Here is a 26959-nt window from a genome sequence, read left to right as displayed (position 1 = left end):
CTAATTATTGATACATCGTTGGAAAGCTTATGGAACACAAATTTTAACGAGATAACGTTTGTGCAATTCCCGCTCTATTCGTAGAAGAAGAAGAAGAAACAAGAAGTCCTAAAAAAAATTGAAAAAAAAAATAGAATTTGGCGGAACCTGGCAACCTTTCCAATCATCCTACGCTGGCAAAATGATGTTAATGTGTAGGCAACACACTTGTGACAATAATACTTTTAAAAATAGTAGCAATTATTGCAATACAAAGCGAGATAAAAATTCAGAACGAAATTCCTACAAAAACGCATTGTATATTATTTCCGAAGGACTGCGGTCGTGATAACCCTCTTAATTATCACAGAGTCATGATTGATGCATTGTTGGAAAGATTATGGAACATTGATTCCAACGAGGTAATATTTGTGCAATTCTCGGCATATTCTTAGAAGAAGTCCTATATGGAACCGCCCTGGAACTACATGTAATTTACGTTAAAAAGCTAAGACACAAAGTCTCCCCTCTACCCCCGTATAAGCAACAAGTACACGTACAGGGTATTACTATGTAGTGGACTACTTCATTGCTTCACATATCAATTTTTATGAGTGTACTTCCAAAGGGGTGAATAGCCCCTAAATAGTCCTGATGAAAAAACTTCGCCGTGGTAGCCCCACATACATAACATGCATATCGGCGGAAAGCTTCATTCTTCCGAAACACATTGATACGGAAATTATCTTCCTAGCTACATTATGAGCTGAGCTATTAAGGTTTAAAGTCTGGAAGCAGTAGTTGCGTCAATGGTCGTTTGAAGGTTAAGATAAAGTACTGTAATTTTACTATAATTAATATACAAGCGTATTACGCAAACACGAAAACCTTAACATCCTATATGCTATTACTTCTGTCGATATCTCAAGTCTATGGGGTCTCTAATTAGATCCCAACTCGCGCCAGTTGGCCTTGTAGTGGATAAATACTGTGTGCGTGTGTTTTCTCAGAGTTTTTCCTTTTCTCCCACCATTCCGTTCATTAATGATCATCGTCTCCTGTAGCCTCTGTGCATAATCATGGGACGTTGAACTTTTTTTTATATATATATAGAAAAAATTACGTCTAACGTAAGCAGTAATAGAAAAAAAAAAGTCTCACTTGTTCCGCCATCTTTTCAGCACATGTCTGCATGTCTAATCCAGTAATGTCAACTTGTTTGTTTTGTAGATCACTCCTTGAGCCTAACAAATGAAGTGACAACGCTTCGCTCAGCTTCAAATTCGCTGCTGCCAGATCTATAAGATTCGAGGAAGGAAGATCACACTTCCTTACATTGTGACCAGATGCTGGATCAAAATTGTCGCGGAGGATTTTCAGTTTCCTGCAACAGAACAATACAATAAACAATTATTTAAGCGTGTATGAATTGACGCATGTTTGCAATAATTTGTACACATACTTATTTAATTTCTGCATCTAATATTTAATGTGCTATTAATTGTACTCTTCTTCGCAGGGTAACTCACGTGTAATTCATCTCAGTTCTTATAATATTATCTTACACTATTTAATATAAATTCCTTGGACCAATATCCTCTTCTTTTGAAAGTTTTGTTGCTGCAAAAAATTAATGCACAAGATTTTTGTGAAGACATAATCTTGTGATAATCTTGCTCATTACTAAGTTTGTGAAATGTTATAATTAAGGCCCTGAAGTTGAGGGAAAATCCTCTTTTTTACGAGTGGCCGAAGACGAGGCTTAACATAATATATGTTCATTTTGGGTCATTGTAGGCCAGAAAATGGCGGATTTTATTTGTCCTTTTTTGCCTTTCTCGTTCTTTTTGTTTATTGGTCTTTTTTAAGCTTTTCATAGGTCTCTCGACAATAAATTTACTGGTCATTAACTCGAATCACCAACTCCTCTTCAACATCTTTTCTTTAATAAGAAAATTCAAAAGATAAGACATTCTTCCACGAGTGGACTGATAAGACCAGATCTGCAACAATTACAAGTCAGATAAGGAGGCGTTACAATGTCCTCCTGCAAGAGGGAGTGAGGGTGGGAAAGTTTTCTTATTTTAGTTTGTATTTCAGTTTGTGGAAGAAGGACAGACCGTTAACCCCACCAGAAGCTTGTATTTCTTGAACATTATATCCATTACACATTTAATTCTAACTAAATTGGGTCTTATTTTTACGTCCTTTTGTCCACTTTTTAAGTCCTTTTTTAAAAAGATATTTTTAGGTCTTTTTATAGGTCCTTTTTAGGCGATTTTTAGGTCTTCAACTTCCGAGCCCTAGTTATAATCTTATAAAACAGCACATACAGTAGCACAAAACTGTTAAGTTTTCATAAAAATCCTGTGCGTAAATTCATCAGCGATACAGCAATAAGACTGTCAAAAGAAGAGGAGTCTAGTGCAATGAATTTATATGATCATATTACGAGAAGTGCTCGGAAAATAAGGTTACAAAGCCTGCAGTGAAACATGTATACATTATTTCATACAACCAATACAGCCAACAAATAATACATACATTAGATTATTTTTGGACAGTCTCCATATCAGTTTGAGGCACTGGTGACATTGTGGAATGAGTTTGAAGATCCCCTCCTGGTAAAAATTCTATCCTTGCGTGATTAGTTCAGCCACGTTGTCATGAAGTATTTCACCTCTTCGCCTGAAGCGAAGCAATGGCCTTCTAGGTGGTCCTTCAAGTACGGGAACAGGAAAAAAGGCGATTCTTCTCTTGTCCTGAATCAGCTCTTACAGGCGAGTTGTGTTCAAATCTGTTGATGCCGTGCTGCGTCGGTCACTGCGCTCCTCGTTGGGTGACATTTTCTCTACTAGTCACCACTAGAACTTTCGACACCATTCTGCGACATTCTGACGAGACATTACAGTCTCTCTGTAAACCTCTACCAGTGAATTTCAGCCGCGGTTACATGTTTCGCCCACAGAAATCGAATAACTGAGCGGACTTCTTGGCGAGACCACGTGACTTATCCAGATCTGCTGAGGAAGGGATCAGGGAACACCGAAACACTATAGTTAACAGTTCATTAAATACTGAACGCACTAAATAAAAGATAAGACGAAAAAATACTTGCAAATTAAGGGGGTAATCCACTGTTATCAAATAAAATAAAAAATACAGATATTTCAAAGATCGTTAAAAAAATGTTACCAGGACAAGCTTTTAAAAGTGGGGTAAAACATATCTAGAGCATCCTTGGTCCACAACTACGGAATATTCAAATCTGAGAGAAATTGTACGCAAGTTAATATCTATTATGTTCATTAGGACTAATTCTGATATATGTCTGTCACATACTAATTGCCGAAATTTTCAACGAGAATTCGTATTTTCCTCTGCGCCTTCTACTTAAAACATCAACAGCAAATATAACACATCACATGGCATCCATCGTTGAGATGCAAGTTGTTGTAATAAAACAAATGTTTTTGTTTTGATACTTCTGTACCTCAAAAATGGATGCCATGTGATGTGATAAATTTGCTGCTGATGTTTTCAAGAGCAGCTGAGGAAGATGGGGTATCCAATTAAATATTTCTCCCATTACTAAATGATACAGAAACAACAGATATTTTCCACATCAGATTCGTCTATAGGTGCGAACTCTATAACACAGAGTAAAAAAAAATCCCTGATTGGGCCGGGACTCGAACCGGGACCTCTAGCATACCGTGCCGATGCGTTTACCACTACGCTACCCAGTTCGTTTTCCGGAACAGCCACTCACTATCTTACACTCAAGGTCGGTGCTCTCATTTCGGATCACTCGAGTCCCGGTCTAGTCAGGGACTCTTTCAATCTTTGTGTGTTATAGCACCTATAGAGGATTCTGGAGTGTAAAAAAAATCGGTTGTTTCCTCCTTCCATTCGTATATATGAAATCACAACCGTCATAAGGTGCTCGGTATATGGACACAAGATTGACCAACCACACCAGTGGTCTGTGATACAACCCACGTGGTCCGAATGGACAGCACCGACCTAGAGAGTGAGTGGTTGTTCTAAGAAGCGGACTGGGTGGTGTTATGCTCAACGCATCGGCACAGTATGCCGGAAGTCCCGGGTTCGAATCTCGGTCCAATCAGGCACTTCTTCACTCTTAGTATATTATACCAAGATTAATCCAGGTGAATATTTGTAATTATTTGTCAGTTTATTTCTTTAAGTTGTTAAAATCCATTATGTCTAAATATCCATGTTTATTGCTCCGTGGAGTTTAGTTTATTTTTATTTTTTGTTGTTTCTATTTTTAAAAATGGTCAAGGCTCCAAAGTAGAGATGAAAGCCTGTAAGAACAAGAATTCTCGACATAAAAACAAAACAGAAGTGGAAATACGAAATAAAATGTGTAACCAACACTCACCTATAACTTTGCAATAGCGTTTCCCGAACTTTGGATCGTTCCTCTAACAATCGTTTCATCGATTCCTGAAGATCAGTTGTCCTTTGCGATAGAGCTGCCTTCCAGCGAGCTAATTCTTCTACCATCAAACTAAAAACGAGATTTTTTTTTTTTTAAATACAAAATGGCAAACTTCAAAAGGACATAATCAATGGAAACACAATACACAAATAAACTAGTACAGACAGAACACACTAACAACTCTCTGAATGAAATTATTTGTACGAGAAGAAATCAAAAAGTAAAAGGACTTGGGCAATTTCTCGCACTAGGGTTTGGTAACACTGCTAGTATCCAGCGCTGAATTAGTGTCGTCTGCAACACTTTTATGCAACGTGTCACTCTTATTCCCGCGTTAATCGTTGGAGTGTAACAGACCGTTAAATATGGCAGCTCCATCGTCGATCTGCAAGGAGGAGGAAATGAGGACAGTGAAGCGCAGTATGGTGACAGCTGTTTACCGCGAAGCAAAATCTACGAATGGATAGAGCGTTTCAAACAGGGAAGAACTTCTTTATGTGACGTGGAAAGATCGGGCAGGCCATCGACGTCAACGACTGAGGACTATTTGCAATCGTTAAGGGTATGGTGATAGAAAACATAAGAAATCACACTGGACGAAATCGCCAATACTTTACCTATCAGTCATGGTTCAGCGTATTCCATCCTACACAACAGGTTAAACTTTCGGAAAGTGTGTGTAGAAGTCATTGATGTGGTGGAAAATTGGTTACAGGTGCAACCGAAAAATTTTCTTTCCGATGGAATCAAAAAACATGTGAAATGTTGGGAAAAGTGCATTGACCTGCAGGGAGATTATATAGACATGTTGAATAATAACGTATGTTTCAGTTTTCTATCATTAGAATAAATGTACCTTTTCCCAAACGTCCCTTAACTTTTTGACTTTCCTCGTATATTTTTACAATTTGTTCTGCCTGTTTGACTTAATGTATTACTTCTGTGTAATGAAAACTAACAGAGACTACGAGAAGTTACTGATGAAGACTGAGCCTGCCTTGAAGGAATTGAGCTACAGAGCTGAAGTTTTTGTGGTATACCTGTCAAAGCTTGCTACCAGGTGGTTGAGACTTATTCAATACGCAATACAATATCTAACATAAATATCAATTCACTTCCCCAGCTGTTTACAATCTTGATACTATAAAGATTATTAACTAATGCAAAAGGTATGTTACCTAGTAAATCCGTCAAAATAAAAGAAAGTGGAAGTAGAATTCACTTTAATACTTTGGATACTCAAATAAAACACTATAAATTCAAGCTTTAAATGCTACTTACACGCTCGTAATGAAACATGATTAACAACTATTACAAATAAGTCTCCCGATATACAGATACGTATCAATTTAATGGAGACACCTGAAGTTGGAAACACGCCAAAAGTTTTGATAAACATCGGTGGCTAGAAAAACACCTCCTCTCTCAGATATATAAACCGACGAAAATGCCGAACATCACGTTTTAAAACGCCCTGACTTGAAGAAGAAAATTGAGACCTCTCGTCGTAAGCGGTTCAAGGAGTTAAGGAATTAGTATGCGCTCTATCTAAATATCCTATGTTTCACAATCCTTTGATAACCACGCAACGAGTACTCAATTGGTACTTAACAGTACATCCCCGTGCCACAACTTACTTTATACTATCAGTTATACAGATTCCGGAAAGCCTGATAATGTTCAAGCCAGTTTTTAAAACGTGATGTTTCGCATTTTCGGCTGTTTCTTTCAAGGAACCACTACCTAACTTTATCACATTAAGCTCATGAACACCTTGTATAGATTTATTAATATAAAATAATAATAATGAGCTCAATTATTTTTTAAAAAGTTAATATTTATTTTCTAACATTATTACCATGTAAAATTAAACTGATTTTATTTACTACTAGCGTTGATTATCCGCTTCGCTGGATTGAAAATGAAACTTTAAATGGACAACTCTTTATCTCACCTCCGAAAAACTATGGATTCGACACTAATATCGGTCATTTTCGATCATTTATATATATATATATATATATATCTCCCCCTTCCCCAAGTTGCGGGGCTGAATTTGGATTTAAACGGCATCGGAATTGTCATTGTTCATTAGAACGACCCCGAAAACTATGGATTAGACACTAATATCAGTCATTTTCGATCACTTTTAAATGTCTTTCCCCTCCCATCTCTATGTTGCAAATTTGATCGAGATCGGTCGGGTAGTTCTAGAGTTATTAAATTTTATTTATTTTTATATATCTCCATCCTCCCTTTCCCCTCTCCTAAGTTGCACCGTCAAAGTTAGGTGATACAAGCCATCTCAGACGCGAACCTCATCTATGTTGAAAATTTGATAGAGATCAGTCTGGTGGTTCAAAGTCACAAACCAAGTGATTTTCATTTTTATGTATATTGGTTTTTATATATAACTCCCCTTCGCCCTCCTCCCCTATGTTCCACCGTCAAAGTTAAATGATACAAACCATCCCAGACGTGGTTTAAGAGTTAAGTCACAAACCAAGTGATTTTCATTTTTATGTATATTGGTTTTTATATATAACTCCCCTTCCTCCTCCTCCCCTATGTTCCACTGTCAAAGTTAAATGATACAAACCACCCCAGACCCGAACCTCATCTATGTTGAAAATTTGATCGAGAATGGTCGGGTGGTTCAAGAGGTTCGAAGTCACAAACATAGTCTCTTTTTAATTTTATATAATAGGTTACTTAAAAATATAAGTATAGTCATATATGCTCAAGACATTAAAAAATAAGTTTGGTTTTGGATGGGGCAACAGTAGCTGGGTCCATACAAACATTATGACTAATAAAAAAACTAGCCCTCACCGAAAAAGTTTGAGAAACTGTTAATATGACGTTGAATCAACAACAAATTACTGATAATTGAACCCGATATAACATAAAAACACCATTACAGGAGCTATTTTTCACATAATTCAATAATTTATACTTATTGTAACAATGTATACCTGCTTGCAAGAAATTTGCTTCTCCATACTTCACACTGCCCAGCCAGCCATTCTGTCTGTTCTTGGTGGGTTGACAGCCGTTGAGCAGAATTGAGAAGAGCCCTTGCCAACTGCAATTTATCCTCCGTCAAAATATGTACTCTCGTCTCTAGATCCTCCCCAACTGCTGCTACCAGCAAGTTCTTCAGTTCGCCATTTACCTTGCGAAAAAATAGAAACAACTCTTATGGTTATTTATAAACTGTAAAAAGACGATCTACGCTCTAGTCAATTGTCAGTCTGTGATGTTTACTCCATAGGATGGTAATCCAAGTAGAGCAAACATTACAATAGATAGTCATTAATCGAATTTTTCACCCGAGCGTTAACGACGAAACAAGTTATCACAAAAGCAATAGCTTCTTTCCCCGCTGACTACGCATAGGCGAAAATTCAAATAACAACATTACACTTCAAATAGGATATAACTTCAGTACCATTTAACCTGAAAATCAACTAGACACTCCAAGAATTCGATTATGTCAACATATGGCACCATGCACAACAAAATGAAAGCACATGTGACGACTAACTGTAGGTCACAGTAACGTCAATGACCCAAATTTGGGAGTTATATTTAATATAGAGGTACAAGGTAATATTTTAACAATAACATGTATCGAAGTTCTACATATATAAAATTATAAACACATATATTGAATTTTATGTTTCTTGCCAAATCTTTATTGCAGTGAGTGTGAAATGCTTGCTATCATGGTTCCGGTTCTGGCGCCCAATGCAAGTTACATCACTCAATTTCTCTCTTGTTCTCGCGGTTCACGCGAGTCCCACCTACCAGAGTGACGTAAGCACAGGTAGGACTGTGATTGGCTGCCGTTGGTTGCCAAGGCCGCTGGCTGCTTCGTCGGCTGGATGTTGCTATTCCGTGCGAGAATGCACAACGCTTAGATACACTGTTTGTTTAAATATAGCAGCCTTTTAAAATAAAAAGAAATTAAATTGTCTGAACAGGGTACACCAAAAGTAATGCACAAATGAGTTTATTACAGGTCTTCTCCCTATTCTTCTGAGAACACCATGGCTCAGAGGTAGAGCTCTCAGCTCTAATGCAAGGGGTCCCAGGTCAACCGGGTTTGTGGGTTTTCTTGGGATCCTCATTCTACTAATTCTTTCACACCACTTTCATTCACTATCCTTTAGCCTACAGGGCATAGTTGTGAGACGTTAAACTAGATTTCATTTCCACATTGAAAGTGGTACGGCTAACCATAAATATTCTGATCATTACGATATTTACCATTTATTTTCGGCAGTTTGTTGTTGTTGAATTTTGGGAAATAAAAGCAAAGCAAAGTAAGGACTCATTTGAGCTTAATGAGTGACAGGAATGAAAAGAAGGCATTGTTCTTCTGTATCTTGTAATAATTTCCCTATCAAGTACTTTCTTTTCTTTAGGTGAAGGTGGGGGAGGTATGGTTTTGTTTAACAAGTCTTGTCATTCGTCCAAGCAATTTTATATAGATAAGCTGGCAGAAGCACTCGCTCTTCGTACTAAAAGGAGAAAATTTACTAAAGATAAAACCGGAAATTCAAGTGTAAAGGTTTCACATTGATCTGAACTAATGAAAATTATAATCTTTATTCATTTGTAATCACGAACTTTACATTATTTTCGTCACACGTATGTACTTTTTAAATGTGAATATATTGTTTTCCTCAGCAAATAGTTTGTGTGTTTAAAAAACTGAAGATCGTGAAATGTGGAATAAACATTTCAAGACCCTAATGTAAGGGGGAAAATTCCCCTATTTAGTTCCAGGACCTGTCAACCGATGGAATACTTAATAATAATAACAATAATAATAGCAACGGTCTTACCTTACAAAATAAGCTTGATAACCAAAAAGTTAGAAGAAAGTATTTTTCACAGTTAAAAATCTTGATTCAGGTATATTATAATGAAAAGTTATTTTCCCTTGTTATGTTAAGAGTTTAAAAAGAAAAACAGATCCTACTATTTTTCATTCGGCTCGCAACCTACCATTTGGCCATCACTAGTACAGGGTCCCCTCTGGAAGTATACGAACTTACTTATTTGCAAATAATTTATTGATAGCCATTGCAACTGCTATCAATATTCTTCAATGTAGGCACCTTGAGCATCTATACAGCGAGTATAGTAGCTTTTCCATTGTTTCTAGCAGTCCTGGAAATCCTTGACTGACACCCTCTTTAATGCTGCGGTCGTGGCGGCTTCAACCTCTTGAATTGACGAGCACTCTTTTTACTTTGGAAAACAAGAAGTCGACCGGTGCCAAGTCCGGGCTGTAAGGTAAATGAGGCAGCGTTGCCACGCGTACCTTGGCCAGAAACTCACTCACTAACAGCGATGTATGAGCCGGGGTGTTGTTGTCGTGAAGTAGCGATCCGTCGGCGATGTCAGAACGGACGCGCTAGATCCTCTATCGAAGACGCTCAAGCACTGTTTTGTGATGAGCTCCATTTACCGCTCATAGACAACTGAGCGAGGCCTTGATTTGAAGGTTAAGATCCCCACTGCCACCTGGCGCCACTTACTTATACCCTCGACTGATTCTGGCTGCGTGCTGCGGACAGTTCGAATACTTTCAGAACGGACCCTGTATAAATAACAGCATGAATCCCACGACCTGACATTTCTGATAGACCTAGCTTTCTTACCTGAGCTTGGAATTTGAGCTGACTTTCCAGCTGTCCGTTTTCCTCCTTAAGCTGCTTGATTTCATCATCTAGAGATTTCCGTTCCTTTTCCCATCCACAACTACATGCGACTTCATCTTCTTTGTCACTGGGAGAGACTGCCGCTACTGACGAACCAACCTCCTTCTTAGTTCCTACTGAAGAGTGAGTGAGTGCGTGATGCTGCACCAAGATAGTTGGAGGGACATCCGATTTGGAAGAACTCTTTCTCTCCTTACATTTATTACTTTTCTTTTCTAATGGAATGATAGGGTTGACGGCCGCCTTGTACGGCTCGTAAGGAACAAACTTTGGTTCTTTTCCTTTAAGACTTCCCAATACAACTTTATCCTTTTTTGGATGACTCACATTTTTTGGCACTAAGTTGATAATTTTACCCGTAATCACTGGTGGAGGAGCGCTATAACTCTTCGAATCTTGTGGTTTGTACAGTAACGTCTCTCCAAGCGTTTTCTGGCTTCCCTTTCGATCAAGCACTGGCGACCAAGGTTCGTTCTTCTCTTCCGTAGTTTCCATTCCATCTCCCTGGGTACGAACAGGAGATGGCAAAGCATGTCTAGTTTTGACTGGAAATAAAAAAAATATTTATTTAGTTTATTGATGCCTTCTTTTAGGCAGCGAAGCTATGGTTTGGTAGCCTTCTCCAAACACTTTATACTTGCATACACTGCTTTTGAAATACATTAATAATATACAAACAATACAGACAATTTTAAAAAATCCATATATTCTTCATATACACTATAAAAAAACACGATACTAAGTTTTAAAAAAATACGTAAATAGTACGAAAAAATTGTCCACACAGAGAGAATACAACCTAAAATAAAAGTAACATAGAGAAAACCAAAAATGAATATTGTAGATATTGTTAAAAGTGGTGTTCTGTAGTCTAGTGGCGTTAGAGCATTGAACTGACGTTCATGTGGTCCTGGGTTCGATTTCCAGACGGTGCACCCCCAATTTTTGAAGTTAAATCAGTGTCGTGAGGCAAACTGGAGAGTTATGTGAATAGAAGACGTGATGGTCACTCAACAGAAAGCTCGTGATATGTCTATTAGAGACAGGGCAACGCAACGCGCTAATCACGTGTTCATCAGTAAGGTAGACGTAGGAGCGGCTCAAGTCAGCGAAAAACACTCACTGTAGCAGTAGTAGTAGTAGTAGTAGTAGTAATAATAATAATAATAATAATGATAATTATTGTTGTTATTATTATTATTATATGGCTAAATAAAAATATAAGTACGTATAAGTAGTAGAATTTTTCTTTACGCGTATGTTCCTAATAAGGAACGTGTTCGTTCATCAGTAATTAGTACTATAGTAAGATAAGTGTTATGACGTATACTCTACTATCTCATGCGGCACTTATATTTTTATCTTTGTCTAAGAGAAAGAAATGAATGTCTTAAGATTTGGCAGCTGTTCATATGTTATGTATTGACTACAGTAAACTGTTTTTGAGCCGTGTAACGCTTATATGCAAAATATGAAGTATAAAGCCAAATTATAACTTGGCAAGAAAAAAAAAATCTCGTGATCTCACGCCTCTTTGGTGAAAGCCCGATAACTGTAAACGTTTACGCGTCAGATACACACACTAGATACAAGATGGTTCTGATGTAAGGTAAATGGTAATTTATCTTTGCTTTTTGATGAGATTAGGAAGTGATTTTTCTAACAATAAGGTCCTCAAAACACTACACAGTGCCTGTGTAAGGCCTAAGGTGGAATATACAGCGATAATATGGGGTTCTAATAGTAAAAAATAGATAAACAAAATCAAAAACATTGAAAGTAAAATTGAACGCTTTTTGACATATAAATAGTGATATATCCGAAATTTCAGAAGTACAAAGACCTTCGAAACAAATATTCATTACAATCACTTGAAAGTAGAGCTCATTTCATTTTATCTTCCTTTCATAAAATAATTCATAGTGCAATAGATTGAGAATATTTGTTAGAAATCAAACTTCACGTCTCATATAGAGCAACGAGACCTCATAATGGCATATTCCATCTCTCAGCGCAAAGGACTAATGCATTGGATGTATCGCCTGTCAGAAAAATGTGTTTATTGTATAATAAGGTGTCACAAGGGCACCCAGAGAAAGACATTTTTAGTTATAGACAGAATTTTAGTCTCAATAAATTAACTGTATATCGTGCTATGTGTATTTTAACGTATAAAACATATGTTTTGTTATCATATTAATGTTATTGTATATACATATACATATTTTAAAGTATATCACCATACAATGATGGAAAACTGTAATTAGGCATTTACCTGTTGTTTTACCGAAATAAATAAATAAATTTATGCAAGATTGTGTAAATATCTGAAAATACATCAATAAAATTTAATCACACAATAGACATCTCAATTTGAAGTACACAATACAGAATATTGAAAAATAATGACATAATTTATAGACACACAAAAAGCTCAACTACGTAAGACAACTGATATAGGAGACAGTACCTTCAGAAAACACTAAAACATTGATGTAATGTTTCACTGTTACGAGTTGATCTCGTTTATTTACTTTAGACTTGAGAATTCTTCACGCGGATTCTTACTTTACGTTCGAAAGCCGTTAGAAACAAGATAGCCGAGTAGGTTCGAAGAAGATGGAAGGAGAATGCGACGATCATCAAGAAAAGAAGACTTTGATGAAATTAAATTAAAATTTAACGTCCCCTTCAGCAGCGAGGCTATATGAAACGTGGACCTACTGATTAACGTGGAATCCGAACCACATGAACTCCCGCCGGGAATCGAAACGGGCCTTCCACGCCAAAGCTGCGTACATTAATCCAGGACACACGAGACGGATGAGTAATGAAAGTGAAATTCATTTTTTTTGTGCTCTCACCAGAAATCGAACCCAGAACCACGCGTACCAAAAGCACGCGCACTAGCCAATAGACAAGCGGGGAGGGCTAAGACAGACGTTGATATGAAATACACGCGACAAATGATGTGTTCCAAGTTTTATGGTTCAGAAAGCATACACATATGAAATCTTTCAGGTTAACGTCCCAAGATTATGCCCGTTAGGCTAAGCGGGTCGATGATTAAGTCAAGTGACTGATGATGGAATAATTGGTGAAATTAGAAAGTGGGAGGGAACGGGAGTACCCGGGAAAACCGGACACGATGTTGTCCACACGTTGACCGGGGATCGAACCAGGGACCCCATGCACCAGAGGAAGCGCTATGAGGTAGCTCACGGAGCATTTCTGAGCCACAGTATCCCCCCCCCCCTTCACAAACCATACACTTTACTCCACTTTTTAACAACATATCCGCCAGTCTCATTCAAACACTCATTATACCGTAATACCAGTGTTTTGTAACGTCACTGTACTCTGTTGCCGGCGATGTATTCAAAGTATCTTTAAGCTCGCCAGAAGTGAGACTGAGAGTCTTTCAACTTCCAGGACAAGTGGAAACAGAAAACCTTATCACACTCTGCGCCTCACAGTTGGAAGGATTCTCAATTTCGTGAGTCATGTATTTCGACCTTACAACGCGATAACGTTCATGTTCACAGCTGCATCGCCTAGCTACTTAGCTCAAACTGAGAGTTGGTAGGTGGAGAATGCTAAATACTACAGCAGAACATTCCTTCTTTTCGGAGAGTACTTTTCCATTGCTGGTGAATTTCACAGATACTGTAATACACTGGAAGCCTAGTGTATGGCTATTCGAGGATGTGTTTCAGATGCGTTACCCCCCGCAGCGAACGTGACCTAGTTGGCTATTCGGTAATTTTACTTTCGCCAGAGTTATAAATCATCCTGCGAGCCAGTCAGGGTTTCCAGGCCTTACTGCCACACTCTTATTCTCATTCATGCCAATCACGAGAAATAATTCTATTAGATTTACACAGATTTTTCTGTGATTAGCTAATTTTTCGGAATTTCCTTGTATTTTTGTGAATTTTCTTTTTGTTATACACGCACATACTTTATAATAGCAAAGTTCCAATACTCTGCAAAAAGCATCTTCCAAGCAGCTGTTTCTTGCTAAAATCCCCTTTCCTGGCAACACGTTTTTCCTTCTTTCCCTTCTTTTGGGGATCTTTTATGGTTCCGAAACAGCAGGCACTCTATTGTTCCGAAACGCACGAAATACGCTCGAGCCGACGTATTCTGCACGTTTTTTATTGCTATCGCGTTTACAGCGTATTGTGATCCACACTTAAATACATGGTCAGTATGTTCAAAGCGTACCCATGAGCCATAAAAACGAGTTTTGAACGCATCGAATAGCCATGCACTTAACAACCGAGTGCAATAAAGGTGTTGAAAAATTAATACTACACTATGACAAAGTGATTGAATATGGTATAGCAAACATATTGAAGAGTGCAGTAAAGTGTACGTGAAAGGACTGCTTAGAACTGCACTGAAGGGTTTACTGAAACAAAAAATTTAGATAGCTTTAACCTCTATAGTGACGTCCATTTCTACAATACTATGCATAATGATGATTTAAATAGTTTACAAGTTAGGTTAACCACTACGCACAAATATATGTATACTGGTATGAAATTAATTTATTATTACAAAATGCACAATCTCTCATTATAATTTTGAAAACAATTATAAATTTTTCCTCATAAAAAAAACTTCCTATATTAAGTATTTTAACATTAATTAATATTCTTTATAGTCTACTCCTGTAGTGAGGCCCGTATTTATATAATGTGCTTTAAATGATGCCCCCCCAACTTGAGTCTCAAACAAGGAAACAAGCCGTGATTTCGAAAACATACCAGCCTAGGTTGAGTAGCAGTTTAGGTATTACAAGTTACGAAAGTTACAACTTAATTTTAAATGGCCTAATTCTCTTAATATTGATTATGGTGTGGTGTTCTGCCCAAGGTATGTGTTTAACCCGAACGTCCCAGAGTAACGTGAACCCATGTCATAGTAGCTCACACAGTTCTTTTGCTAAATTCATTATACTAGAGCGAATTAAACACATTAACATATTTTATCGCGCTCGCGCAGGACTCTGCGGGTTGCTAGTTTACAATATTAATTTATTGTGAATCTTAAAAAAAAAAAAACCAAAATTATGCCTTTATGCTCGAACACAGAATAGCACTTACGTAAATACGGGCCTGCCTGTAATGCTTGAAAACTTTGTTTATAATGGTACTGGGTTCTATCCCTGTTCGGAGCGCCATCTATAATGGGAAGCGGATTCGATACTTGCTTGTGCCAGCTCGAGAAGACCAGCTTATAATGTCATCGGGATCCGAACCTTGGATCTCTTTTGGAGTCTTCTTTAAAACATCATTCATTTATAAAAGACTAATAAATTCAATAAGGAACTGGCAATTAAACAAATAATCCCACTCCCACGGTCCTAGGATTCGGGCGTTATACCAACTAGAGACATTTGCCGTATACCCACCGTCGCTGTTGCGTCAGCTCCAAGATATACTGGCCAATACCTGTAAAAGAATACAAGGTGGGACAGCCATGCGTGATTAACACCAGACGAGTAGTGGGAGACGAAAGTATATGTTTGCACTCCACTGCTTTTAAATACCTTACCTTGTGACGTACGCTTCAACTCGTACACATTTCAACCGGTAAAAGGAAAGCATAACTTATTAAACACACCTTGTTATCATTATTTTCACTTTCAGGAAAAATATCAAGAATTGTAGGCCAACATTGTATTGATATTCACTTTCACTACACGAATTACATATGATTTAAAACAATACTAATATTTGTAAATTATGAATAATACTTCACTCAAAGGTAAACTGGCCCTTCTAAAAGATTTCGGGACGACGTTTTTAACGCGCACGATGTTCGCGATTGACGGTTACGATGCTAAAAATTCACTAGTGCACTGTTGAGTAGTTGACTTCCATTGCTGGATAGCGATGAGTTTAACGTCCCATTCCTTGATGTACAGTAGGATTCTTCTATGAGTTCGTTACATTGGCGAGAGAAATACGTAAGAATGACTCTTATTATCACATAGACATGTTCTCTTCTCCCTATCGAAACATCATTTATACACATATCACTGTTCCCAGATCTCTAGGTGCATATATAAGACCTTAATTACTATCCACATTAGTTCTAAAGTTTTAAAATTAAACTTATTTTGAGAGCGTATGTTGAATACGTCCAATTTGCTTAGCCGATGTCCACGCTCTTCTCACTTCTTCGCGCGTCACATCGTTGCCAGTTAACAGCGCAAGAATACACTAGCAAACTAAAATATAGTTCGTAGAAAACATTAAGTTATTGCTTCTTTATTTCACAAATGATGTAGAATGAATAACCCATAGGTTAATTGAAATCACTATAAAGGCACTGATAAGTTCAATAAATCATGAAATTACTGATTACAACTAAATTTTACATTGTCACGTAAAATCTGTCATCGCATGAGTTTTGCTGCGTGGGCGTTCAGCACAAGGGTAGCAAATATTTTACCTTGTTTGGACTGACGGGAGAAGCAGGGCTGTCTGGAAAAGTGAGGCACCTTTTGGGGGACAAATTCCTGAGCATTGTTCTCCTCCAAATGTTAGCTGGTTGCGTTTCGTTTCTAGGAATTGGAGTTGAGGAAATACGAGGGTTGATTTAAAAGTTCATGCCAATCCATCTCGTTATATGTTTATATTTATGGAATGTTAAGACATAATATTCCAGATGGAAGATGAATACACAAGATCAAAAATGTAAGATTTCAGCAACTCAACAAGTAATTCAAGATGAACGTCTAGAAAAAGATGTCAGTATGACATAAAAAGAATCGAGATTAAGTAGGAAACCAAGACGCTAAGGTACGTGATTTTATTAATTTACATAACAGCATATTACATATAACATAAAAACATTAGATTCTTATTATAGTTTAGATTCCTTACCTTTGACAGAATCCATATTCACTTTGGAAAAATCCTGAGAATCCACTTTACACGAATACACGTTTGTAGTTTCTAACTTCACTTCAGGCTCTTTCACCTCTTTAGCAGTATCATCCATTAGAATGTTTCCCATTAAAATCTCTTTTAAAGTAAAAGGAAAACAGGAAATTGTAAGTAAATGTATGACAGAACTGCAACTAAAAATTATATTTACACTATAGTAAACAAAACCTTATCTAATGAGTTAAAAGTATCTATAAACAATGAGCTATAAACATCATCATCATACGTATCTTGCCATTATTGGTAGGTCACTTGCTGCAATTGAGAGGCTTCCAAGCTACATGTTCATCCGCTAACTTCATCTCCACGTACGATTTTTCTGTTTTTATATCGTTTATTAGTTGTAGTCTTCTTTGCCCCTCTCTCTCTTTCCTGCCACCATACCCTGAGCATATCCCTCATGATACAGTTTCTTCTTAGCTAATGTTCCAAACAGTTCCTCTTCCCCTTCTTAATAATAGCAAAAAATGTTCTTTTCTCTCCCACCACTTCTAAGACCCTCTCATTCGTTTTCCGTTCGATCCAGCTAATTATCTCCATTCTTCTCCACACTCACATTTCAAAATCTTCGAGTCCTTTTCAAGAACTATAAACAAACTCGAAAAATTTTCTTTTGATCTAGACGCCAGTTCTGAAAACCAATTTGATACCAAAGCATACATGTTTTGGCTTACATTAGTTCGACGCCAAACTCGCCTTCTATAATCAACATAACGACCTGGCGTCCGAGATTTTGAGCCCTGATAATAACACAAATATTTCAAGTTTTCACTCGCCTCTTCTTCGATGTGAGTTTTTCAGCTGCGACGAAATTTTTCGACGAGGTGTGAAACAATTGCAAGGGCTATACTGGAGTTAGAATGAATGAATGCATATCAAAGATTACTGTGTAACAAATTAACTTCCACTGCGGAGTATTTCAGCACGATGTACGAAATATGTATATTATGTATATAAGTATAGAGTTACAAGCGCTTTTCACATTATCCTCGTTTATGCGTATACCGTCCATTCACTAACAGCCTGCTCCAGATGGATGCATCCTTACTGTGCTAGTCGCTCAGATAGCATTCTTGCTTATAGTTTTTACAGCAGAAATCTTTTTTTTTTTTCCTCCACCCTCGTTTAAGCGTAAAATCTCCATCGATGACGTGCCTGCTCCCTATGGACCTCACTGTCGCGCTCCTGCCCTGACCAGGAGCAGATCCACGGGGACACGATCGTTTCCCCTCTTTACAGAAGAGGAAACTTTCTTATTTTACATACCAATAAAACCCATCCCACAGTTTGGAGCAGGGTGGAAAAAAAATAGTATTTTTTTAAAAAATCATTTTTGTTTATTTAAATCGTTTATTGAAATCAAATCTTTCTCCTCGTATAATATAAGCCGCGAACTGAAGAAGAAACTTTAGGAATTAGTATTAAATGTCAATTATGCCATTTAAGTGAAAGTATTGAGGTTGAATTTTGAATTAATTCCTAATTGCTAACCTATTTCAATCCCAAACAATGTTCCTTAAGCATTAAAAAAAAAGTACAGCAACATTTATCAACATGACACTTTTCTTTTCACTAAAGTTACTGATATTTAGCAGGGACATATTTTTAAAAACTCGGAACTAGCTAGCGGCACGAAATACATATAAAGTACATAAACTTCGCCTAAAAATAAGTAACTAACTCTATGGCCTATGGAACCCGGTGGTTCAATGCAACATTCACAAAAGCTCTCCATTGACTTCTATCCTTAGCCAACTGGATCTAGTTTCTACTTTGTATTTCTGCGAAATCCATCTTAATATTGTCCTCCCATCTGTGTCTAGTTCTTCCTAATGGTCTTTTTCCATTGGTTTTCCACTTAAGACTTTGAAATTGTTCCTACTTTCTTCCATCCTGGCTACATGACCTGCCCACCTGAGTCTCCTAGACTAGATGACCCCAACAATGTTTGGTAAACCATATAAATTATGTAGTTCATTGTTATGAAGTTTCCGCCATTCCCCATTCCATTTCTTTTGGGTCCAAATATTCGTCTCAGGATCTTATTCTCAAATACTTTCACTCTATGCTCTTCCCTCACAGTAAACGACCATACTTCGGAACCATTCAGAACAACAGACATGATTACCGTTTTATGTATTTTAAGCTTCAAATTCCTCGACAGAATTCGCGACGACGAGAGATTTTGAACTGAACAATAACACTAATTCCCTGCTTTCAGTTGACATTTATTTCCTTCGTAAATATAGTTTTCGTCTGTTAATATTTACCCTAGATATTTTAAAGTATTCACTTTATCAAAAGTAATATTTGATATTTTAACGCATCCAAAATTTGCCGTATTACGATTCCGAGGAACTTTTATGTATTTAGTACATAAATTTCGACCAAAGTTTTATTTTTATTTTGTTTCGGAGAGGGGATCGGACCCCTCTAAATACGCCACTATTACCGGGAAACAAAGAAATAGACGTGGACACAAAAGAATTTTCGTCTTAATTGTCCATGGTGATTTCCCCGTTGGAATAGTTAACGATGTAATACCGTATGTTACGAAGAGAAGAAAGTAGGATTCACCCGTTACCAGTTCAAAACGGGATTTTCCCTATCATCCTCTGCATGATATTTATTTTCATACTGCGCTTACATACATTTGAGTCTCATTGTATTATCATCTTCCATAATCGAAATAATAGAACAGAAACGGGATTTCTTATCTTCCCTTTAAATTAATTTATTTCGGAATTTGATTTAAATCGACGATTTTTATTTAAAAAAAATCAAGTGATTTATATCTGGATTAAAATCGTGATTTAAATCAATCCACTCTGGTTTGGAGCTCTTAAAAGCTGCTCTAAGTAGCAGTATTAGAACTCCCCGTAGAAGTCCGTTCTGATTTCGCCCTGGCTCTGACTTGGTTAGATGGCATTCTCGCTCTTAGTGGCCACCTAACACAATTTCGTTTGTCTTCTGCACCGTCGTCTTTAAGGCATACATCCGGACACGTGTTTATATCCGTATGACGAGGTTCTCATAAAGTGAACGTGCACCCATTAATGAAACTTAAGAAACAATTTCTACGGCACTACGAGTAAATTTTGTAATAAAATAATTGCACATAACAGGATAGCACGTTATCACTACAAGCCAGGGTAATAACAGTCCAGAGCGTTTAAGGGAGTCATTTAAGAAGAGTGAAAGAAAAATTATTTGATAATTCAACGGACTACTCATAATATGCACTATTACTTTACAGCTACGGGCACCATTTTTATTTATATGAAAGTTACAAACCCCATATTTTAATTTATTTATTTATTATTTATTTTTTTTTATCTATATTGGAGCTATAGTACTTGACAGATACATAAAATATTAATTAAGTTTCAAATAATTATTCACGTTATAACCATAGGACATACAGAGAACCCGTAACATTAACATCTTTTATAAATTATAGAAGGTAAATAATGCCACAGACCCCTAAATCTGTTCCACGTATATCTACTGGTCCGCGGTCTAGATTATTTTCGGTAAACTTGACAATACAGCTTGTCGATAAGTAGGATCGGTGTTTAGGAGGATACACTATAGCAGGATAAGATACGGTCAGGAAGTTTGGACTCTTTTGTTAAAATTAATTGAGCGTAAATCTCGTGTTCTCCTAAGGATACCAAGTGGAGCGGCATTGTAAAGTTGAACCTATAGTGCACGTGTAGTTTTGGCGCACCACGGGAAATAGTTGTTGAAATATTGTGATTCTTTCACTAATTTACTTCTTATTGTTTCCTAAAAGATTTGCGCTAGGAGACATGAAAATATCTCACTTGGCATAGATAATATTCAAGGGGGCCACCAGAGATAATTGTTGAAAAATTAAAATTCTTAGGTTAAGTGCCATACCGCCGGATGAATTTTTGGGTCAACTGGAGAATTTATTTAAGTTTGTGAAGAAGAATGAGTACAAGACAGGGAAGGGGAATAGTAAAAGTTAAGAAAGTGGTTGTATTTGTTGACTGTTTTTGATGTTGTTAGCACTGTATGTGGAGGCGGATGGGCTATTTCGCGGAGAGGCACACTTATTTTACTTTACGGATCCAAAAATTGTAAAATTTTCAGAAAAAAAATGGCAAGTCTTTAATTTGCCCATTTCATGTCGAAAGCAGAACCCAACCAACCCCTGCCGGGCTTCTAACCAGGGTTTGAAAAAGCCCATTCTTTTTTTTAAAAAAAGCCCAACCCACCTGGGCCCATGTGGGTTTTTCGGGTTTAATTGGGTTTTTCGAAATATTTCAATGTTTTGGGGGTAAAAGTGTTAAAATGTGATTTATATTTCAAGATTATCATTGTCACAACTTGTCACAACAATTTTCTATTCACTGCAGTTTTGAAAAAAAAGGCCATTTTGAAATTTTACGTTGGATCGCTGCCAAAGTATATACAACTAATTTAGAATGTCTGGTGCTTCCACTCTGAGCATGTCAACTTAAAAGATCAAAAAATGCCCTTTGTAGCGCGGATATCCGCTATTTTGAAAAAAGAATGGCCGCCATTTTGAAATTTTACGTTGGTATGCCGCCAAAATCTATACAGGAAATTTAGTGTGTCTCGTGCTTGTACCCTGAAAATTTAAACTTAAAAGACCAAAAGTGATACCCTGTAGTATGTGTGGTACAGACAGATGAAAGAACAAATGTAGATCGAATCATCCCAGGAGTCTCAGTGGCATTCGCCAAATATGAACACAAAATATATTAATTTAAAACAAAGATATATAATTCGTGTTTTATAAAACAAATGTTTCAAAATGTCTTATACGACATAAATATTTGCCAGTATAAAATAAATAGTTTTATTGTTGGAGTCATGGGCGGCGATTCGGGGGGGGGGGCAGAGGGGGCAGTTGCCCCTCACTTTTTTGAAATTACCCATTAATGTATATAGTTTCATTTGGAAATATAAAGTTTTGTATGTATTATTGGTGCATAGAATAAAAATGGTGCTATAAAATATTTGTCGTTCCATGATTACGTATTGGTTGTCTTCCCGTGGAATTAAGAAACCTACAGGAATTGCGTCTGAACTGCCACTAAAAATGGCCCAAAAATTAACCTATTGGAGAGCCACAATTCGAGCGTACTTTCATTTCTTCTTGCAAGGGCTCGATATGTTAGTCAGCCGCTCTGGAACTAATTGAGATAACATTTTGCAAGAAAAGAAGTCCTTCACAAGTTATTCTTTAATTGCACAAAAATCGACAGTTCCTAAAATGTATTTTCTTCTTTCTAATAATAAGGAATATTTTGATTTGATTTTTTTTAGTTTAACATCCTTTTCAGCAGCGAAGTTATATGAGACGTGGACTTGATCAACGTGGAGTCCGAACCCCGTGAGCTCCCCGGGATCGAGCCCGGGTCTCCCACGTCAAAGGCGTGTACGCTAACCACTTAGCCACGAAGGAGCTCAGTAAGGAATGTTAATTTTGCAGTGTAATATACGAGTTTAGGGGTGTACATATACAGTTTTGTATATACAATTAAATTTAGTAAATTCAGCATAATTCTAGGTTTTAGGATTATTTTGTATAACTGAAATGTGGAGTGACTAAGTATTGCTTAGTTTTGATATATTCCAAGAAAGTGAAAACTGTACTTAACGGCAGCGAATGTTTCGTGAAGCTGCAAAAGTATTTCTTTAAATTTCGTAGCATATGCTTGTAGTATTCACTGTCATTCTAAGAGTAATAACACATATAACAGCATGCATGGAATTAAAAATATAAGTTGTTCATTAATTTCCAGTTTCAATATAACTTTTGCAAAACAAACCTCACTATTCATTACTATGATTATTTGATTAATATTATCCTTTCTGTTTATTTGTTTTGCAAATTTATTAAATAGGCCCCTAATCTGATCACACAATTTTCCAGACAGAATTTTAAGATGTTCATGAGCAAGGAATCAAATCTCTTCTTACACCTTCGTTGTTTAAGAGTACAAAGGGCTAGTATCTACTTGCGTTGCTCTTGTCAATTTACTTAATAAATATGAAACAAGATATACGATATTTTAACTGAAAAAGACAGTATCCTATTAGTTATACAACGTTTCGTCCAACAAAGTGTTACAAGCAACCAGGAAAACTAACATTGATATCAAGTATTCAGATCATGTCTTGCCCCCCCCACTTTTAACGTCCAACCCCCACCACTGGTTGGAGTTCACTTCTGATACCTTGTGCGTTCAATTACGAGAATTTCCCGAGCATTTGTTGCAAGACGGCTCTCTCCAGAAAATTAATTTAAAATAATTACCACAGACATAATTCATAATTTATAAAGTAAATGTTTCAAAATGTCTTAAATGAAGTATCTTCCAGCATAAAATAAATAGTGTTATTGTTGAACTATTCAGTTGCGACGCTTTGTGCGTTGAATTGCGGGAATTTCTCGAGCACTTCTTTCGCGACTTTTTTTTTTTTTTTTTTTTCTCGAAAATGCAGCTTTATCTTGGTGTACATCGAAACTTCCACTAGTAAGGAAGTTTCAATTCAGCATTTGAAACAGTAAGAGTTACGTAATCTTCGGAAGTCCTAGCATTAAGCTTCTTAAATTTGACAAGAATTTTTACGCTATTGCTGGTGTTGATTATGCAGAATGCTTATTTGAAGAGTAGCAACAAATAACTGAACTAAACTGTTGTTGTTGGAAAACCAAATTTTACTGAAGAATACTTGTGTTACCATCAAAGGTAATAAAACAATAATACAAGTAGTTTTACTAATGCACTACATATTTACTGGTAATACCGGCACCTATGGCCTTAAACCCGACGAGGGATAACGTCCCTCGGCGTCGCCGAGTCAGCGAGCACACTTTTCACGGAAAGTATTTTCTAAAATATAAAATTGCATATCTTACTTCAAACAGGCTATAAGCATAATCTATACATTAATTTGTTCTATAATTACCTCAAGCTAAGTTTTTTTTTTTAATTCATCCAGTACATTCAGAAGTTAAAAGAAAAAAAAAAGTATTATGTTGTTGTATACCTTAATGTGAAAGCATCTAATTCGCCCAGGAAAGTCCAAAATCTGATAAAAAATCACTTTCAATGTAATTACCTTAGTTGTACGAACAATATACTAACAAAAAGCTCAAAAACCCAGTTGGGTTTTAAGGCGGGTTTTTTTCCGGTGGGTCCAACCCGAAAAAAACCGGTGGGTTTTTCCGGGCTGGGCCCACTCGGGCAAACCCTGCTTCTAACCCGTTCCTACTACTACTATTACTATTCTTACTCCTGCCCCTCCTACTACTAATACTTATACTGTGGATACGTATTAAAGTAATACTGCACGCCTAATGTAACGTAATCTAAGTAACTTAATGTAATCCAACAAAATATTACCGTATGCAATACATTTTTGGTGCTTTTTTTTCAGTTTTGAAAGTGGTCCGGCGATACGGCACAAATGCCCAATTCCTTTTCGAATTGCGCGTAAATATGGTTTCCAGATGTACGGCATAAAAACTAGTCCAAAAGCACAAACCAACCTGTGCTAGGTGGCCACTAAATGCGGGAACGTTCTAGAACACAGGTCCCTCTATATAGATTAGTAGCTGTTCTGTACGAAAATTTAATATTTAATTCACAGTACTGCCGAGCGAGCCTTAGCGAGTGAAGGTGGGTTAGAGCCCCGCAGGGCACGTTGCTTTTATTCTTTCTTACAGCTAAATGAAAAGGGGGACCTGAGTTCTAGAACCTTGCCCACGAATGCTATCTAACAGAGTCGGGGTAGGGCGAAGCTGGTGGGCCTGCACGGGGGTGCGTCCGAACGGAGCATGCGCGTCAGTGATGACAGTAAAAAAGAAGTGGCTTTTGGCAAATATGCGAGTTTCAATAGCACTTGTCATGGTTTTACACTACTAACGTTTCACTTATAAAATACAGCTTCTGTACGCTGTGCAGAAATGCACCGCCACCAGAAAATAGCATCTAATAGTGTCATCTTTCATATGCGCTGAATTATTTTATCCACCACAAAGCACTTGTAATAATTTTATACTAGTAGCCCTACACTTGTAATGCTTTGTATACAATTTTGTCGCCTGCAGAAATATGTTCCTTATGAATATATCTTCTCATGCAAAGTATTCAATCTCACCTGAAATCTTCCAAAATGTGGTGCGCCAAAATTACACCTGCTCCGAACCTATTTTTCTAAAACATTCTAAATGATTATATATGCTTGTAACGTAGAATCAGTATATATATTTAACAACATATTGAACAGCTGTGAATAAAATTCGCTGACCTCATGAACTACTTTATTTGCTTACACTGTATGTTTCAGTTGTACTGTTATAAACAATATAAAAGCAATGAAACAAACAGATTCGTTATTGCCATGTCAAAGTAAGATAGCTACTATGAAATTTCAGTCCGTCCGAATATGAATAAATTTCTTTTACGGGATAATGTCCCGTGACACAAAAATGTAAATTCACATATTATACTTCTAAATGACTATAATATAGCAAATTTTACCACATTCGCTGTAATAAGAACTCCTATGGAAATTAGTCTTGAAATCATTCTTTATAAAAATAATTTTGAGCAATACCTTACATAAGTCTTTTATTGATGCCTTCTACTTACATTCCTTTCCCTTTTCCTTCTTCTTCTTTTTCCTCTTCCACCTCCTACTATTAACGCACTGCGTAGAAATCTGTTGAGCAACCCATAAAATACATTCCGAAATAGAACACCGCAGTTCAGTGGCAAGGTGAACGCATTCGAAAGGGAATTTTATAGGATCAGGATTGGACCCAGGACACACTCATGCGGAGTAGGAACAGAAATCACCGCTACTTATACTTACCGGTACTTTAGTTTTATTTACGAACAGACCAGGACTTTTGCAGCACTTGTGCCTGTGCCGCTGGGCGAGTAGGGTTGTCTGCTCTCAATGGGTCTACCTATGCTTTAAATCATTCAAAACTTTGGTGAATGGGCATTTCCACTAAAATACAGATTTATTATTTACAATTAAACATAAATGTAAATCTTATTTGATACAAAATGTTCTTTAAAATATTTCTTCAAACAATTTTTTAGTTTAACGTCCGACAATTATGCAACGAGGCTAAGAGAGACGGTGATAATGAGACAGTTGATAGAAGTGTTTAGTGTTAAGATTTAAATACTGACCTTAGATATTTTTCGAATACCGAAAAACCAAAATAGCAAACGAAGTCTAGGATAGATAGCAAGTGTTAAGCGGTAACAATCATAAGTATATATATTATTTAAAATAGATATTTCTTCTTGGAAGCTGCCTTCAAGATGATGTTAGGTTAGCTAAATTTGTTTGTTGAACGGTGGTTCAGTTATTGAGCCCTTATTTCTGGTGCTTGGACCTTCTTGATTCGTTCTCCGGCCAAGTAAGTTGGATATCATCTGGTTCATGAGTTTTCTCGGAGTACTGCTGTTTCCTTTCACATTCTCATTCCATCGATTCTTCCATCATCATTCAGTTGCTCTAATCATTCGTATCAATTACCCTAAAGAGTATAATCTTCGGACGTTAAACTGAGATATGCCATCTTTTCATCTTCTTTTTTATCTTAAATTTGGTTATAATCAAGGATGTTATAAAATATAGGATCTGCCCATATGAATCTTCATCCTATTAACTCAATGAAGCTGAACAACAATCGAGCATCGGCACGTCTGATTGGCTACCCTTGTTTCCGCCATGAATGTTACCTCAAAACATTGCGATCTATTGGGCAGACTGGGAATGGTGAATCT

At 36.9% G+C, this 26959-nt stretch overlaps 1 protein-coding gene across 4 annotated transcripts in view; it reads right to left on the bottom strand.

The window, feature by feature from the left end:
• Positions 1 to 25930, bottom strand: part of LOC145684452 (golgin-45) — a 38545-nt gene extending 12615 nt beyond the window's left edge. Inside the window, exons 1-6 of one of the 4 annotated variants that reach the window (XM_081756857.1) lie at positions 25805 to 25930; positions 17082 to 17222; positions 10123 to 10727; positions 7423 to 7622; positions 4388 to 4516; positions 1141 to 1363 (exon numbers count right to left, since the gene is read on the bottom strand). In XM_081756857.1, coding sequence (XP_081612983.1) covers positions 1141 to 1363; positions 4388 to 4516; positions 7423 to 7622; positions 10123 to 10727; positions 17082 to 17214 — 1290 coding nt within the window. In that variant the 5' untranslated portion in view covers positions 17215 to 17222; positions 25805 to 25930. Of the gene's footprint in view, positions 1 to 1140; positions 1364 to 4387; positions 4517 to 7422; positions 7623 to 10122; positions 10728 to 17081; positions 17223 to 25693 lie in introns of all 4 variants that reach the window. The other 3 variants (XM_081756854.1, XM_081756855.1, XM_081756856.1) reach the window with 3 other exon arrangements.
• Positions 25931 to 26959: the final 1029 nt, after the last annotated feature.

The sequence above is a fragment of the Thermobia domestica genome, chromosome 4, assembly GCF_964235325.1.
Source record: "Thermobia domestica chromosome 4, izTheDome1.hap1.1, whole genome shotgun sequence".
Classification (NCBI taxonomy): Eukaryota; Metazoa; Arthropoda; class Insecta; order Zygentoma; family Lepismatidae; genus Thermobia; species Thermobia domestica.
Note: the sequence above shows the minus strand (reverse complement) of the source record. Positions and strands in the feature narration are given on the sequence as shown.